The sequence below is a fragment of the Zingiber officinale genome, chromosome 1A (genome assembly GCF_018446385.1).
Source record: "Zingiber officinale cultivar Zhangliang chromosome 1A, Zo_v1.1, whole genome shotgun sequence".
Classification (NCBI taxonomy): domain Eukaryota; kingdom Viridiplantae; phylum Streptophyta; class Magnoliopsida; order Zingiberales; family Zingiberaceae; genus Zingiber; species Zingiber officinale.
In genome coordinates this window covers 145,580,610-145,598,127 of record NC_055987.1, presented here as the reverse complement: position 1 = coordinate 145,598,127, position 17,518 = coordinate 145,580,610, and the positions used below count along the sequence as shown (strand labels likewise).

Here is a 17,518-nt window from a genome sequence, read left to right as displayed (position 1 = left end):
ATCCAGCTACTTAGCTGGTGGACATCTATCCACTCTCAGGGTCGTGACGACTCGATCTGCATCTCGACCAGCTCACCGATCCATCCGAGGGCGCCCCCCTGGGGCCAGGGTACGTCGTCGTACTACTCTTATATTTATTTCATTGTGCTGTTATTATTCGACTGCTTATATATCCGTGGGGTCCGCCTCGAGCATCGGGGTACTAGAGACAGGGACAACCCGATCACTGGCTGCAGGTACTGTTGACCAGAGGACTTTTGGTGACTTGGTTAACTTAGCTCACCATCAATTATATTACTTCCCATATTGTCTTTTCTTACTTCCCATATATATATATATATATATATATATATATATATATATATATATATATATATATATATATATATGTATATATATATATATATATATAGAGAGAGAGAGAGAGAGAGAGAGAAATGATATACTCAAGGATAGACATTATTGTATTCCGGCCTTCGTGCCTCTCGTCCGGCCTACGAGCCAATGTTATAGCTAGATCGCGCGCCGTCTTGCGAATACATATCGCGTCCAGCTTCGAGCCATCGGATCCAGCTACTTAGCTGGTGGACATCTATCCACTCTCAGGGTCGTGACGACTCGATCTGCATCTCGACCAGCTCACCGATCCATCCGAGGGCGCCCCCCTGGGGCCAGGGTACGTCGTCGTACTACTCTTATATTTATTTCATTGTGCTGTTATTATTCGACTGCTTATATATCCGTGGGGTCCGCCTCGAGCATCGGGGTACTAGAGACAGGGACAACCCGATCACTAGCTGCAGGTACTGTTGACCAGAGGACTTTTGGTGACTTGGTTAACACAGAAGATAGCTCACCATCGGTCAATATTCCAGACACGTTGTTGCGACAGGTCCGTCTTCTCAGCTTCCCAACTGGATCATATATATATATATATATAGAGAGAGAGAGAGAGAGAAATGATATACTCAAGGATAGACACATAAAGTGATGAGATTCACAAAAATGGAAATTTATCATATACTTTAATTATGTCATGTTTGATGTGATGGATCATATATATATATATATATATATATATATATATATATATATATATATATATATATATATATATATATATATATATATATATATATATATATATATATATATATATATATATATATGATTGCTTTGCACGATTGACTCGTGACATTCAATCCCTTACAATTAACTTTGAACTTCGGTTTTGCTACATTATTATGGGAGTCTCTGTAAAGTCTAGTTTACTCATATAAACCCTTTTAAAACTTATTTTTTTTTTAACGATTCAAAATTTTGATAAATTTTAAATTTAATAATTTTGTCTTTTAGAAAAATCAGTACTTAATAGTCTCAGCTATTACTCGACCTCCTTCATCGCCCAATAATAGCTATCTTTAGAGGTTCTAAACCTCCAAATTAATTGAGGTTAGATCCTTCTATTATGACAAGGTGAATATGTTTATTTTCAGCATCCCCGTAAATCTATCTCAAGATTAATACGGAGGAAATAAATTATGGGCGGAGGTTAGATCCTTCTAGTTCATTAAAAAGTGAATTAAAAATAGGTCATTTATAGTTGTGATTAGATTGTGATCGTAATTAATTATGATCTCTTTTTAGTTTTGTCATCCTTTCAAATTATAATTTTGATCGAAACGAATGGTCGGAGGCCATTTGGAGATCATCGATGGTGGATAGGTGGTCAAATTGCTATATGTTGAGAGAGGGTGGCATCTGATTACCTGTCCCGATTCAAACTACAACCTAAGAGACGATGAACCTAAAAAAAAAAAATTATGATCATAATTTAATTATAATTAAAAATAATTCATCCCCGACCCTCTCAATTATCAAAATTATTTCGTTTTATACGGTCTGATATTAAAATAATATTTGAAATTCGAAATCCTAGTTCAAATCAAAATTTTAAATTTTGAATCTTTCAATGCTACTTGTGGCACATTTAAGCGAAATGAAGCATTGAATGCAAGGACACTGTTGTAATAAAACATAATTGTATTTATTTAAATGTTTTTTTATAAGTTTTAGATTATATATTAGGGATAAATTATAGACATTAATTTATAATGGACGATCAAATAATTAAAGATATTTTTTTTTCAAAATCATACATTCACACAAAATTAATATATTTTATTATAGTAAATCTGTCATTTTTTAATTAATTAGACATCCAAGAGGGACTTTAATGTAAGGAAACTAGGTAGTTCAACCAATTATCCGTTGCTAACTACTTATAAGATTACGTTTGATTGGGTGTAATGTAATTGAGCTTATAATGTAATCAAATTTATAATGTAATATAATGTAATCATGATTACATTACTACGTTTGGTAATGTAATGTGTGTAATGTATGTAATCTTTGATTACAAGGGTGATTACATTCTTTTATTTGGTGTTCATTATTTTTTATAAGGAATGTAATTCGTATTATTATAAAATGACAAAAATATCCTATGACCTCTACCGGTGGGCGCTACATCTCTGTCGGAGTTTACGATCGCCGCTATCACGGGTCACTGGCGGTCGCCGCTCTCGGTCGCGGCCGCCGTCGCCGGCCTCCGTCGCCGTCGCCGGTCGCCGCCGCCGCCGCCGACCGCCGCCGCCGGCCGGTGGGCGGTGGCGGCGGGCGACGATGGGCGGCGACAGATTATGGGTATATTTGACATTTAAATTTTTGTTAAACGATGACATTGTAATGTAATCGGATTACAATGTGTTTGTTTTGTAATTTAGATTACAAAACTTCATTACATTTTGTAATCCAGATTACATTACATTACAAGTTAAAAATAAAACCAAACAAATTAATCAGCCTTTCAAATTACATTATAAGGTAGATTACTCTCTACCAAACGCAGCCTTAGTTCATCAATATAAATATTAATTAAAATATTTTTAAATAATTTGAAATTCTATTTATGATTGTCTATGAACCTATTAATTGACTCACTAAACGAATGAATCGAGGTTCTCAAGGACACTGCCATTTTATAAATCCACTTATTCTTATTTTCTCTTGACTAGGAAGAGAAGAAGAGAACCGTAAATCGAAGAGTTCTTGCTTTAAACGGACATCGGCAGTGAAATATTTCATGATGATATGATCAACAATTAGAACGATCATCCGTCTAAAATTTTTAATTAAATTAACTATCCATTAAATAAAATTCATCCGTTAATTTAAAACTCAATCATGGAAAAACTATGAAAGTGCCCAAGTACTCCGGGCAAATAATTGCTAATGTGGACAAATAGAGTTAGTAATTATCTTCCACGTGATGGAAGTTAAGAGAGAAAAAGGCAAGAAAATTAAATGAACAAAAAAACAGACACAACTCAAACTCCTTTTCTTTTTAGTCTCTCTAACATTATTACTTTATTATTTGCTTTATAATATTTTTCTTAATTTTTTAATATGTTCTCATTTTGTCTGTCACGCGTGGCAATCTACGAAAGTCCAAATCCATAGATCACATCCAAATCGAGCGCAAGTGATTTTAGATCACCAGGAGAAACCCCAAAGGAATGAATTAGTCGGAGAGCAAAAACCCAAAATGGCAACCGCCACATTAGCCCCGGGGCAGTAGCCACTAGCCTACTAGCAGTAGGAGGGGGAGGGAGAGCATGCACTCTCGATTGAGATAAAAAAAAAAAAAGAAAACGTGATTTAAACAAACTCATTAGTAATAGTCAAAGTTTGGAAAATAAATATTATTTTTATTTTCATTATATACGGCCATTTCTCATCGATCTGTCCTCCACTCGATCAGATATTTAGATTGCGAGGATCTCTTCCCTGCGATCACGACCATTCGCTCCTCTGATTCAGGCCACTTCGATTCCTTCCGTATCAGCTCTGTCGTTGCTGCAAACATCCATGGACACCCTCTCCACTGCCTACGCCGCCATCAACGCAGGCGGCGGCGGCGGCGGCAGCAAAAGCTTCGCCGTCTACCTCCTTGCCGCATCGTCTGTGGCCATCTACGCCGCCTTCTTCCTTTCCCACTCCCCCTCCTCCGGGAACAAACTCTCCCTGTCCTCTCGCACCGTTCGCGTCTGGCCGGTGAGTCCTCTCGCCTGTTTCTTCTCCGTGACACATCTTCTGTCGTCGTAATTATTCTCGCGCGTGGCCAGGAACTGGAGCTGAGTTGGAGGAGCGCCTTGGCCACCGTCATTGGCTTCTTGGGCTCCGCCTTCGGCACCGTTGGCGGAGTCGGCGGCGGCGGCATCTTCGTCCCCATGCTCAACCTGATCGTCGGATTCGACGCCAAGTCCGCGGCGGCCCTCTCGAAATGTGCCAGAAAATCTATTTTGCATGACTGATTTTATTGAATCATCATCCACGAAGCCAGTTAAGTTAATGTTGATTTTCCCGGCGGCCAGGTATGATCATGGGGGCGTCGGCCTCGTCGGTGTGGTACAATCTCCGAGTGGCGCACCCTTTCAAGGAAGTTCCCATCATCGACTACAACCTCGCGCTCTTGTTCCAGCCCATGCTCATGTTGGGCATCACCATTGGCGTCGAGCTCAGCGTGGTCTTTCCTTACTGGCTCATCACCGTCCTCATTATCATTCTCTTTATAGGTTGATCTCTGCTCCCAATTCTATTTCTAATCAATCAAACTAAAAATCAATCTGCCATGCTCATGGAATCAATTTCCGTGTCTAATTGATTCAGGTACTTCTTCAAGGTCAATGTGCAAAGCTGTTGAGATGTGGAAGCAGGAGACTCTGCTCAAGGTTAAATTGTCCTTTGCATAGTCGAGATCATTATTGTTTGTGCTCACTCACGTTGATTGATATATTTCTCACATGGAAAGTGCAGATGGAGAAACAAGAACACGCTAAACAATCCAATCAAAAACAAGGTATGTGAAAACAAAAAACATTTAGCCAATTTGAAGTGATGACAAACATGATCACAATTACTCTCTTCTTCGACAGTGGAAGTCGACACGAAATGCGAGCCTCTTCTTCCTCGGCCGGAGAAATCAACACTCGTAAGCTCCGCCTTCCGTACGCGTCTCCATTCTCTTTTGTTACCCTGATTCTGTTGCTGAATCCATGATCTGTTCATCGACGATAAAGGAAGTATTGATGTTCAACGTAAGGTGGAAGGGGATCTTGTTGTTGGCACTGGCCTGGTTCGCATTTTTATTCCTTCAGATCCTCAAGGTGTGCCTTTCGACAGATTCCTCTCCTTTATTCTGCTCTAGTACTCCGCTCTCATGTTTGTCAAATGTCGCAGAGCAATTCAGAGGCCTGCGGCCTTTTCTACTGGGTCGTCAACGTCCTACAGGTGGGCGGCGGCCTTCAATTTGTTTGTTTATGATCGAGGTGATTGATCGAATTACTAATCGTGGCCGACGACGATCGCAGTTCCCGGTGGCGCTGAGCGTGTTCGGGTGGGAGGCGGCGAAACTATGGCGGGAGAGCCGGGAGCGGCGGAGGCGAGGCAACTGGGAGTGCGTTTGCGAGGCCTCCATAGAGTGGACTGCCACGCAGCTGCTGTTCTGTGCCTTTTGCGGCCTCCTAGGCGGAACCGTCGGTGGCCTTCTCGGCTCCGGCGGCGGCTTCATCCTCGGCCCCCTCTTCCTTGAAATCGGAGTCATCCCTCAGGTGCGCGTTCAACACATCAAAACGACTCAAAAAGACTTGAAAATTCCTAATCTTTGTCTTGCTTAACGATCCTTCAGGTTGCTAGCGCCACTGCAACGTTCGTGATGATGTTCTCCTCGTCTTTATCAGTGGTGGAGTTCTACTTCCTGAAGCGGTTCCCCATCCCTTACGGTATGCCGTTCGCTTGAAACCTGCGTGAAAATTAAACATTCATTCCGATCGTGTCATTTTCCTGTGCATGCATGGCAGCTCTCTACCTGATTGCGGTCTCAGTGTTGGCCGGGTTCTGGGGCCAGTTCTTTGTCAGGAGACTAGTAAAGATGCTCAAAAGAGCATCAATAATCGTCTTCATTCTCTCTTCGGTCATCTTTGCCAGCGCTGTGACCATGGGTATGTCTGACAGTCAATCAAAACGATGCATGCATGGCCATCCTTACCATGATCTTCTCAGCACTTAAACTAACTTGCTTGATTTCCCTTGTCTCAGGCGTCGTTGGCACGGACAAGTCCATTTCTATGATGAAGCACCATGAGTACATGGGATTTCTAAGCTTTTGTGACAAGTAAAACCTAAACGGCATCAACAGCTTCAGATGTATCTTGCTTAGGATTACTATTCGTTGTTGTTTAGGTAAATCGATGGTCAATTCCTGATTGACCAGATCTATCATGTGTTGGATGTGATCCAATACAAGTCTCGTGTTCTTGGTCGGTCAGCTCCTCGTTGACCTCCTGTTATTGCACTCTGTATTTTGGTGTATGAAATTCGAAAATATCTCCCACCCTTTATTGGTTATTTACCTTCCTCTGACATAATCATTTTTACTACAAATAAAATTTAAAAATATCAAAATGTTATAGTTGGGTGCATGATCTATCCTGCGTCCAATATCCAAAATGTTACAGCAAAAATATGAAATTGGCAAAAACATTTAGGTTCCACCGAGATTTGAACTCGGGTTACTGGATTCAGAGTCCAATGTCCTTACCACTAGACCATGGAACCGAATTGATTCTGGCATGCATTTATATTAATATCTTTGTATTTTTTAATACAGCTTACCAACTTGCCGTTTTCAACTTTTTCACCCCATTTGTAATTTGTTAACTCATGGACAAAATTTAGAAAAATGTAGTTTATATTGTTTATAGTCGATTAAAAATAAGAACAATAATATAATTTTATTAGTCCTTAATGCAATAAAAAGTTCAAGTTCTATTAAGCTTGATAAAATTTTTAATAAATAAATTTGAGTTAGATACATAAAAATGTATCTGCAACGAAACAATGCTGGTTCCTCATACCTGTCTAAAGTTTGAAAACAAGTTCTTTTCCTTGCTCCTGTTGAAAGTTTATGCTTTCGTGCTCACGTTCTTTTTGCTTAGTTCTTGGATGTTTGAAGTAGAAGTATTACTCAATTATTTTTAGTTTGTAAGGTTTTCTTCGTTTGGCCTTTAACTTTCCATGTTTTGTACCTTTTCCTGCTGTATCCATGAAGAACAGCTTTAAGAACTGCAGTATTTGGATATACTAACTGTTTATACATTTTCTTAACTGGGTGCTCAATGAACAATTTGACTGCCAAATTGCTGTTGAACAACAGACTTCTGATCCTCAATGGCTTCTGTTTTTTTTTAAAAAAAATAAAAGATCATGAAATCACATATTGGTCTATTTATTGTTTTTGTACTAAATTATGAGGATAAGTAGGTAACTTCTTGGAAATTTGGATCAGCAAAGAAAACTAGAAGAAACCAACATTAAATTGACTGTAAAATCCTCCATTATTCAGCCACTGAGATTTTTTGTTTTTTTTTAAAAGGAAAACACATTGATGGACAACCTGAAAGTCTAATCTTTAGGCCGTGAAGATACATGACTGAACCTGTAGAGGAGTAATCCTTACTGATAAAGAATGCTATCACAGGTCAACTTCCCTTCTAGATCACCAATTATCCGAGCTATTCGCACCTCAAGGCCTTTCTGAACTTGCCTAAAGATAGTTCTGATAATATCAGCAAACTGCCTCAAGTTGAAGCCTATAGATTTATTATGTGCATCAGCTCCAGAGAAGGTAGAATTAATTTTGGACTGCATTTCCATGAACCTCTGTCCCGTTGCCACGATATACTTCTGTAGCTCAAATGCTTCTTCCAGATAGCACATGAGTGTTTCAGATTGCTCCTTTGTTCTGACACCTTGTGTGTCTCTTCTGCTTCCTAACCGGTAATTGTCCTCCTGAGGCACACCGAGGAGGAAAATAATTGGATAATGTGGCAAATCATGATAGTCATTAAAGAAATGCATCAATGGCAATATAAGGAAGTTTTTTATTTTTATTTTCTTTTTTCTTACCAATCTCTTGCATAACTCATCAGTCTTCTCTTCTAGTGACTGATATCTTTTCACTTGTTTCTGTAGCAAAGATTTCATTAGGAAGAAGCCTTTCATGTTTTGCTTGTTTTCATCAATCTTTATGTCATTAGCTCCGACACTGTCATTATTTACTGTATCCAGGTTTGTGAACTGTTTCTTTGCCAGTAATCCAGCCAACTTCTCAAGAACAAGTAGCTGTTGTTTCAACCTTTTGATGTTGTAGGAGACACCAAAAGCATGAATGTCTGTCTTCCAATAAGATTCGTCTCTTGCAAATGATGGCTCAGGGGACGTAAATTTGTCAGAAATTTCAGCATCCTCTTGCAAATCATTTCGCTTGTTAGAATTAATAGGGTTCATGCTTACCTCTTTAACTTCTTTGATTTCTTCTATAGGAGAGTGTGATGCCACCGAAGTCTCACCATCCTCCCTCAATGAGCTTTCTGCTCTTTCTGGTTCCGCAGAAATATCGTCTCTGCAGTGTTTGTCATGTTGCTGAAAATGATTAGTTTCCGGAGTAGTTGAATTAATTGTGCTAACATCAATATCTTTGCTTGCCCTGTGTTTGTTCTCTTCATTTGACCTCAGCTGCCTCGATCTTGTATTCTCAACCTTGATCTTTGAAAATTTCCCAGTAGAGTTGGACTGTGAATCCTTATGTTTCTCCCTTGATTTCCTCTCTTTAAGTTCCACCTCCGAGCAGAGAGCCTTCTGTGGGCAAGCATCAAGATTAAGAGAGAAACTTGCATCGCTCTTCTGATAATGCTGAAAAAGGAAGCTGAGCTGCTCCTTCAGTAGCTCCATTTCCTTCTCCTTTTCCAACAGCAGGGTTTCCAGTTTGATGTTCTCCTCCCTCAAATGAGACAGACTCGCATCGAGCCCTTCGATGTGAGATCGAAGCATCTTCATCTCCACCTCCCTTCCCAGAACCTGCCGCTGAAAACTTTCCAACTTCTCTTCTCTCTGTCTTATCTGCTCTATGAAAGCTTCTATCTCTGCATGTTGCCTCTGCTCGAGGATGCTCGTCGCATGCTTCTCATTCCGGGTTCGAACCCAGTCTTGCAGTTCCTGCAAGCCATCGAGTCCTGCAGCAAAATGAGATTTTCGTACTGAATTATCATAGTAGATCCAAATTGAAGAAAACATAATGGAAACTGTACCTGGTTCATAATTTCCATCGCTTAATGGCAGGTCGGAGCTGATGGAAGCGGAAGAGCAGCGATCTCTCTTTCCCTCGACTTGGAGGTACTCCAACAGAAGATCTTTGGGGTTTCCTCTCTTGTGCTTCGACTCCCACATCTTCCTGCGCCTCTCCATCTCTTCCTCAACCTGCCTCTTCTTCGCCCTCAGCAACTTCGCTTCTTTGAGCAGCGCCTGCTTCTCCGCCGCGTCGAGTTTGGATTTCCTCAGCACCGCGCCCAAGACTTTGTCCTTCTGCTCGCAGTCTTTCCGGATCTGTGCGCACTCCTCCGACAGCTTCGCCTCCGCCGCTTCTTTCTCTTGCACCGCCACCTCGAGCTCTTCCTTGGCCGCCTCCATCTGCCCCAGCGCGCGCTTCATCTCGGACTCCATCCGGCATTGGTTCGACAGCAGTTCCACCAGCCTCGACTTGTGCTTCTGCAGCTCATCCGCGTGATCCTGCGCTGCTTTCTTGAGCCTCTCCTTCAGCTCCTCCGCCACCTGTTCGCCGGCTTCCACCTTCTTCTCCAATTCCTTTCTCCTCCTCGATTCTTCCTCCAACTCCTCATTGCAGGCGGTCTTTAAGTTCGAGGCGGACTCGGCGTCACTGGACTTGAGGCCGCAGAGCTCGCCGAGCAGCGCCTGGATCTGACGGCGGAGGCTCTGCCTCTCGGCCATCCATCTTTTCTCGCGGGCGGCGAAGATGCTGACCACCTTCTCGTTCGCCTGCGCGTCCTCCTTTCGCCTCCGCTTTAGCTCCTCGATCTCCCACTCCGCTCTGCTAAGCTCATCCTCCATTGCCAAGAACTCAAATCGCTGGTCAATTGCCAACCTCAGGCTTCACATTCTCCGCCATGGCATCAGGAGCCGTGTGACATCCTCCCATCATGCACGAATTATGGGAAGCTCGTGTTAATAGCGTGGGTTTTGGTACCAGAGACAGAGGAGAGTGAGGTCAGTACAGATTTCCAGGTGCCAGTAAAGATTGCTTAAGGCTGCGCTAACTGATTCCGGGTTTCCAGTGGAAAAGACTGGCTCAACTTCTTGTCTACTTTCTTCCCAAATCACTTGTCTTGGAACAATCTTTGCATCGGTGGAGAAATAAATGAAGAAGAAGGAGGAGGAGGAAAAAAGTGCCAGTGCTCAGTTCATCAGGTGTCCTTTTCAACCGATCTATGAAAAAAAAAAATTGATTAGATCAGCCGGCTTGCTAGCTCAACCTGTGATCATATCAGGTGACAGTAGCAATATCGTGCAGAATGATTTCACGTCAGATGCAGACTTCATTCAAATTGTACAGACTTGTCATACTTTTTCTTGAACTCATTATTCCTCACGAGATAACGATAATGTCTAGGTCCATCGAATGCTTTTAGAATGCGTCATGGCAATTGTTCATGCTGTTTTACAACAGCTGTTTGAGTATTTACTTGAGGGAGAATATTGATGGAGGGAGGGGGGGAAATTATTAGCTTCACTTGGTGCATGTTGTCCACGCTAAGCTGTCTCCCCTTTTGGCTGCCAACCCGCGCAGACGCCTACGTAGTTCGTTATACGAACAGTTTCTGCTATCAGATCCCGATAAAAAGCCTCGATCGATCACGCCTCAAGTTGGCGAACACATTCCAAAGAAAAGTCATGGGCGGCATTTCACCATATTTTTTTTTAATTTTGGATCGTGCCCCACTTTCTCGGTTTTATCGAATCACGTCCCAAGAAGACTGGCCCTTTCTCATCTATGAGCGAGCTTCACCCAGTTCAATCTGCTAATCAAGCCGTCAGCGATCCGAAGATTTCAGTGGAAACATCCCTCGATCAATTATTTCTGCAGTGATTCAGCGAAGCTGCAAACTGAAAATTTATTTTCCAACCTCAGCCCTACTCTAGATTTGTTGGATCATCAAGAGTTAGTTTGATGGGTAATTTTATATGCAATCCCTATTGACAAACAAATCTTTGTATGTAGTCCTCATTCATGAAAATTTTTATTTTCACTCCTCAGTTAAACATCTTTACCTAATTCTCCATGATATTTTTAGGTACAAAAAATTTAAAAATCAGTATAAATCCTCTTAAATTGAGTATATTAACTTAAAATCTAATATATTTTCTATCAAATTGAGTACGATTCTTTTTTCATCTCAAAATATACTCAATTTTAATTTAATATGTTGAATTTAATAAGAATTATACTCATTTTTAGACTATTTGTATCGAAAAATATGAAAGTTAATTTCGATAGAAAATATACTCGATCATAGTATAAAGTACTATATTATAGTGTAAAGTGCTGAATTTAACATAAATTATACTAATTTTTAATTTTTTTATACCTAAAAAATAATAAGGACAATTTTAATAAAAAATATATTCAATTTTTAATATAAAATACTGACTTTAAGAATAATTATATTCATTTTTGGATTTTTTATACTCAATTTTAAAATTTTTGTACCTAAAAAATCTGAAGGACAATTTAGGTATCAATATTTGCATAAGAAAGTTAAAACAAATAATACTTTATATACAAAGAGTGGAAATAAAATTTTTTGAATACAAAAACTACATATAAAATTAATATTATGATTAAATTTTTTTTTCTAATTTACCGTAATTTGATTAGCAGATAAAATCAAACACAAATCGATAGGACAAATTACTCAAGAGTCATCAAAGCTCACCCTTTATGTAGACTTCTTTTGGCCTTTTTCGGAATTGCCGCACTGCATAGTCAAATCATAATAATGGGGATTGTAGCCAAGAAGATTTCTATAATCATGTGCATGCGTTGCATTCAAGTAGTACTTTTTTACTGATTCTTGCATTATAACCAATACACCTGCTCTTTAAATTATTTGCACTGGGAGAAACTAATATTTGAGGAAATCTCAAATAAATTGTGATAAATACCAAGTGATCATCTCGCGTACAAAGAGTGACTAAATTCAGGGACTTCCAAGATTGACAAGATCGAGACTGTTTTACAAGATCTGATCATGTCATGCATCCTCTTCTAATGAACAAAGATTAGTACTTCCTTTTTCGTATCTTAAAACTTGTCGATCTGATCACATCATCATCAGCTTGAAGCCTAGACTCGAGAACCCCCATGGACTCAGGTTTGGTGAAATAAGTGAAAAGGAGATATATGCCATCCAAGTACGTATTGGTTTCTCCTGCTTTGTTCTTTTTACGAATGCTATATGCCAGTGGAATTACTCCCCGGTTGAACACTTCCACATACATTCCACCCCCTGCAACGAGCAACTGCATACATAGTAGAAAACATAAGCTGACCAAACAAAAAGATCAGTTTCGTAGTGTTTAAACAATGAAAACATAAGATGCTAATCGAAACTTTCACACAAACAGTTTCAAAAACTGTTTAAACAATGAACCGTAGGATGCCTAATGCAAAATTTCACAGAATTAGGAGAACTTACAACCACGTAAGGTAAGATATAATCACCACTCAGAATCATGTCTAAAAATATGTCCACCTTCTGTAAACATACTCCTATTATGTTTAAATTTACTCAGGAAACATGATTGAACATACTCCTACCTTGAACTCATATAGGTTGCAAATAAAATTGTCACAAATTAACAAAAGATCATACTAGTGACTAATTAACTGACAAAGGGTTCATGAATACAGATTCAATGAAAAAGTTTAACTAGGTGGCTCCGAGCAGGATGATTCCATAAGGACGAGAGTGGTCCATTCTAACAAAAAATAAAGTGGCACGGTGTTTAGTAAGGACCAGTTGATGGCTCTAGACGTGGTCCAACTTACAAAGTAACCTCATTGTCACACCAATAAAGGGTAAAATCCATGTAAGTTATGTTAAAACTAGAGTTTTCTCCTAACCGCATGAATTCTAGACAACCGAAACAAGAATTCGAATAAGAAAAACAAGAACAAGAAGATCTAGTTTCATCAAAAATATGACATAATACAATAATACAAAAGCATGACAAAGAACTTGATTGAAAAGCAATGATTTTGTCTTTCAGCATCGTCTAGAAGATCCTGAGAAAAAAGTAGAAGCAACGAGGAGGATCTTCCAAGGGACTTAGGGGATGATGGAGTCGAAAAGCTTCTTGTCAATAGAGACAAGAAACTAGGTCAAGATGATGCCCTAAACCCTTGGGGATCTCCCCTTTATATAGGAATCCAATCCGTTATCAGCCCATAAATAATAACGGATTGGGCTAAAGGGTTCTATACATTAAACTCACATCCAATAACCTGAAATCCAATAACCTTCGCAAGTCTCTTAAATCACATGTGAGCCTACCTTAAGGGATATTAAATCCAACAAGTTATTCTTGTATGGCGGTAACTCAAAAAGTGTTCTGGTTCTACCAAGACTATTCAGGATGAAATTCAAATTCAGAAACATTTGACATACGGAAATCTTTATACCCTCACTCAGCAAACGAAAGAGAATCTTTTCAAGCATGATCATTTGAAGACAAACTGGGAAACCTTCTTTGTACTCCAAATAGAATAGAACAAGAAAGAAAAATCTAAGAATGCATCATTCAAGCAAAGGAGCCACAAGGCTAACTTGCCATGATAATTATCACGATTTTAACTGAGGAGAAAATTGACTCACTAGCTTGATATGATAGAAGCACGGATTAAAAAATCTGAGTCACAAATTCCTGTACAGGACTAGTAGAGTAACACAATTTCTGATATTTAATGCTTGATATCCTTGTCGAGATTAAAATCTAGAAATGTAGCATAATCCTTAGTTCACAGTGTGAGGCCCAATGGTTAATATAATAGAGAGATTCTTTCCAAAAAAATCTATCCATCAAGTCTAAGATTAGGTCTGCTCCAATATTTTATTTGTCTCGATACAACCTAGTAGTATAAATCTTGAAAACTATGAACCACTAGATCACATTGATAGGCTAGATTTATAACAAGAATCATCTAGGTCTTATGCACCCCCTTTCAATTAGCCCATGCATTTCAGCTAATGACTAAATGGGGGTGTACCGGAAATTGACTAGATTTAGTTTGTCAAGGTTCAATTCCTTTATTTTTTTTTTATGTGGCGAGATTCCACAATAATCCTAAATTTTTTTGCTAAGTGATAGTAATAGTCTAAGGCAAAATACTACATCATTCTCATTCATGCATGAAACTGAAAACACAGAAAAATTTGTCATACAGCAAACTTTAACCAGTCAGATTTCACAGATTTCCAGAAAACTGATAAATGATAGGAACAAAAAAATTTCAAATAGCAAATAGAATTTGCCTAGGTTGGTCAAAGTAGGGGTCTTCACCACCCAAGTGTTTCAATATGTAGATAGTAGCCTAGGAACTTGCCTATCTGCCATATAATATTATAGTAACTAGAAAGCATTGCAGGTAAAGAAGCTAGTCCATAATTACAACTTTATAAGCATAGACTACTACTAACTAGCAATATCAAAAATCCTTTAGAAAAAAATTTTCAATGGTATAAGTAATTATCAGAAGAAAATAAATTTACTATGTTATAAGAAAGAAAATGACAAGAGAAAATGCTAAAGAAATAATCCACACAATTTTAAAAACTTCGTATAGTAGAAAAGTTAGACATAAAAACGAATGAGGTATTATGGAAGATAGGATTACAAAGATACAATTATCAAAGTTTAAAAAAATAGAGATGGAAAATAGAAATATTGTACTACAAATCAATGGAAATGAATTACTAAATGTTAGGTGTTGATGCCCGTCAACCTCAATTAGTATTGAGTGTTCCAATGAAAAGACAGTTTTGAGAGAACAGAAATGAAATTATTCATGGTATAAAAATTGTATTTAAAGCAGAGGTAAATCAACATGTAGAGTTAAGAAATACAAAGATGTTGAAGTTTGCTACATCTTATGCTCTTATTATTACTACCCTGTTTCAGGGGGAAAAGAAGTTGATTACTTTCACCAGTAACAAGCAATCATAGTTATGCATATTATTATCATCATCTAGAGAGGGGAATCAAATTTATGTGAAAACTTATAACTTTGTGTAATGAAAATTCTTAATTAATTAGCACCAAGTAATATAGTGTGTTGTCTATCAGATTTTAGAAATGAGGGCAAGTGAGACAGTGCTGCATGCTTCGCCTCTGCAGTCTGCATGAACTCCTAGCATCCATGTAGCCAAGTTGGGACCAACATTGTATGTTGTTTGCGAATAGAATTTAAGCTGCAGCTTTCTCGTAGTTTATTTATCGGTTGTATGTTTTGGACAGCCCTACTATTCAATACAACCAATCAAAGAAAAAAAAAAGAGTCTACTTATGATTAATCTTGACACAACCTAGACAACTTTTGAGCTTATTCCAAATCCCTACTTGCATTTGTTTGCAGTACTTCTGAAACAAAGGAAAAGTTCACATGGCGCTTAACGTCACTGAATAAATTATAGATAACAATCGAAGCGGAACTAAGTCAAAGCTAAGATATACAAAAATTGAAAACAGGGGATGGTTTATCTTCCGGTGAATGCCATAGCGATAAAAAAAAATGTAGAAAGAAAAGCTGAAGACTACCTCCTCATATCGTTGGATAAGGGCAAGGCGCTCGTCCTCAGTCATGTCGGGGCGCAGCACGGCCATGGTCTCGTATTGTCGAAGGCCCGGGGGGCACTGAGGCTCTTCCTTATCCTCCAAATCCACCGAGGCAACGGAGACAGCGGAGGGGCCGTCCCCTTCCTCATCTCCTCCATCCTCGAAAAAAGATCCTGAGAAATCGAACGTTAGGGCACCAACTGACAAAGGCCTCACAGACCGGAGATGCGGGGGAGCGGAGACCGAGGAGGAGAACAGGAATCTGATAGGAGCCTGGCGGAGTTTCGCCGGGAGAGAAGCGAGGGCTACAGATGTGGCTAAAGAAGCCATTGGAGTGAGCTGTGAGCGGATAAGAGAAGGGAAGCGTGAGAATTAAATAGAGAAGCTTTAATGGGCCTTTCGTCTTGACCCATAGTTGAAGCCCAACTACGGGGATTTATAAAACAGTAAATTATCAAATAACATATTTGAATATGTGTTTTCCAAATCACACATGAAGTTTTGGAAATATTCAAATAACAGCGTAGTTTCTCTTTCATTTTATGTGTGTCTCTCTTTCTTTTCACTGTTAGTCTGAAAATTTTGAATAACCTTTTAGGCAAAAAAATAATTACGGACTTTTTTACGGTATTACTGATTTTTAAAATTCAGTAATATTATAGAGTACTGAATCATCTTATATTGTTAATTTTTAAAAATTAAAAACACAGTATTATTGATTTTTAAAAATATATAATACAGTATTACTAATTTTTAAAAATTAACAACATTATACAGTAGAAACACCGTATGTTATTGATTTTTTAATAAACTTTGAATCATTGTATGCGGCTGATTTGTGATAATCAGCAATATTATGGATGATTTGTTGGGTTTGTAAAGTTGTAAATATAATTTTACATTGTAAAATATATGGGAAAGATCATAGTTTATAAAGAAAAAAGATATCTCCATTGGCATGAGACTTTTGGGGAGAGTCCAAGAGCAAAACTATGAGGACTTAGGTCCAAAATGGACAATATCATGCTAATTGTCGAGATATCTAAATTCTTTTTGATTGTCTGACTAAGTCATATGGTTACAATATTACCTCGGATAAAGAAAATGGGGACTCCTATCTTCGAATTAAAGAGGATCAACCACTAGATAAGGAAATCCTAGTAGATCGAGTGGACCGAAGGACAGGAAGACCTGGTAGGGGGGACAACCATGGTTTGATTAAGCCACCCGGCCGAAGGGCAGAAAGACCTGGTAGGTCGAAGGATCGGACTTGGGAATGTTATATTCAGAAAAAGTGAAGGTAACAAGCTGAGGATATGACGATGCAGTTAATGCGATAACACACTCCACATAATTTTGTAATACAAAAACGTCAGTGCCGTATCGAGAAAGGGTTCCCGGCATTGACTCTCCGATGCTCAAGTTAGTCTTCGACGATCTCAAGAAATGTAGCTAAAAGATTTAGAAAATGAAATTGCGTATACCTCTTCTTGTGGATGGAAAACCCTTTTTATAGTGCCATTGTAGTGCTCGTGCGCGTCCCAATGCGTACGCATGTTTTCCTAGGTATCTTAAAAAAAATAAGACGAAAAGTATCCTGACATCATTCCTTAAGTAGTCCTGCAATCTTTTGACGTGATAGTCTGGAAGCTTCTAAAGTACTATTTACCTACTGAACATGTCCTGCTGTCAACGGTACAAACTCTAAAAA

The 17,518-nt window shown here is 38.9% G+C and overlaps 3 protein-coding genes and 1 non-coding gene across 5 annotated transcripts; 1 reads left to right on the top strand and 3 right to left on the bottom strand.

The window, feature by feature from the left end:
* The first annotated feature begins 3,800 nt into the window (after window positions 1-3,800).
* LOC122037623 (sulfite exporter TauE/SafE family protein 4-like) lies at window positions 3,801-6,468 on the top strand. Its single transcript, XM_042597142.1, has 12 exons — window positions 3,801-4,116; window positions 4,188-4,347; window positions 4,437-4,637; window positions 4,732-4,793; window positions 4,879-4,921; window positions 4,998-5,053; window positions 5,142-5,228; window positions 5,302-5,352; window positions 5,433-5,672; window positions 5,750-5,843; window positions 5,922-6,062; window positions 6,160-6,468. Exons 1-12 carry the CDS (start codon window positions 3,931-3,933, stop codon window positions 6,237-6,239), a joined length of 1,401 nt encoding a protein of 466 aa, XP_042453076.1. The 5' UTR covers window positions 3,801-3,930; the 3' UTR covers window positions 6,240-6,468.
* A 138-nt stretch (window positions 6,469-6,606) lies between these two features.
* Window positions 6,607-6,678, bottom strand: TRNAQ-CUG. Its single transcript has one exon. It is a non-coding gene; the product is annotated as a tRNA-Gln (tRNA).
* A 740-nt stretch (window positions 6,679-7,418) lies between these two features.
* Window positions 7,419-10,470, bottom strand: LOC122037603 (calponin homology domain-containing protein DDB_G0272472-like). Of its 2 annotated transcripts, none has more exons than XM_042597132.1 (3): window positions 9,210-10,470; window positions 8,029-9,134; window positions 7,419-7,911 (listed from the first exon to the last, which is right to left on the bottom strand). In XM_042597132.1, exons 1-3 carry the CDS (start codon window positions 10,024-10,026, stop codon window positions 7,576-7,578), a joined length of 2,259 nt encoding a protein of 752 aa, XP_042453066.1. In that variant the 5' UTR covers window positions 10,027-10,470; the 3' UTR covers window positions 7,419-7,575. The 2 variants fall into 2 exon arrangements, with proteins under 2 accessions (XP_042453066.1, XP_042453070.1); XM_042597136.1 differs by lacking the exon at window positions 7,419-7,911 and having other exon boundaries at window positions 8,126-8,317; window positions 8,416-9,134; window positions 9,210-10,469.
* Window positions 10,471-12,079: 1,609 nt separating this feature from the next.
* On the bottom strand, window positions 12,080-16,153 carry LOC122037592 (30S ribosomal protein S6 alpha, chloroplastic-like). The gene is made up of 2 exons (XM_042597125.1): window positions 15,790-16,153; window positions 12,080-12,495 (listed from the first exon to the last, which is right to left on the bottom strand). Exons 1-2 carry the CDS (start codon window positions 16,135-16,137, stop codon window positions 12,256-12,258), a joined length of 588 nt encoding a protein of 195 aa, XP_042453059.1. The 5' UTR covers window positions 16,138-16,153; the 3' UTR covers window positions 12,080-12,255.
* Between the last annotated feature and the right edge of the window lie 1,365 nt (window positions 16,154-17,518).

What these genes read in the sequence shown, in the direction of transcription:
- LOC122037603 (XM_042597132.1), bottom strand. Translation starts at nt 10,026, where the DNA reads ATGGAGGATGAGCTTAGCAGAGCGGAGTGGGAGATCGAGGAGCTAAAG. An exon ending in CGATGGAAATTATGAACCAG is followed by an intron (nt 9,135 to 9,209) that starts GTACAGTTTCCA and finishes ATTTTGCTGCAG; the next exon opens with GACTCGATGGCTTGCAGGAA. An exon ending in ATGAGTTATGCAAGAGATTG is followed by an intron (nt 7,912 to 8,028) that starts GTAAGAAAAAAG and finishes GGTGTGCCTCAG; the next exon opens with GAGGACAATTACCGGTTAGG.
- LOC122037592 (XM_042597125.1), bottom strand. Translation starts at nt 16,137, where the DNA reads ATGGCTTCTTTAGCCACATCTGTAGCCCTCGCTTCTCTCCCGGCGAAA. An exon ending in TTATCCAACGATATGAGGAG is followed by an intron (nt 12,496 to 15,789) that starts GTAGTCTTCAGC and finishes CTATGTATGCAG; the next exon opens with TTGCTCGTTGCAGGGGGTGG.
- LOC122037623 (XM_042597142.1), top strand. Translation starts at nt 3,931, where the DNA reads ATGGACACCCTCTCCACTGCCTACGCCGCCATCAACGCAGGCGGCGGC. An exon ending in AGCAGGAGACTCTGCTCAAG is followed by an intron (nt 4,794 to 4,878) that starts GTTAAATTGTCC and finishes TGGAAAGTGCAG; the next exon opens with ATGGAGAAACAAGAACACGC. An exon ending in ACAATCCAATCAAAAACAAG is followed by an intron (nt 4,922 to 4,997) that starts GTATGTGAAAAC and finishes CTTCTTCGACAG; the next exon opens with TGGAAGTCGACACGAAATGC.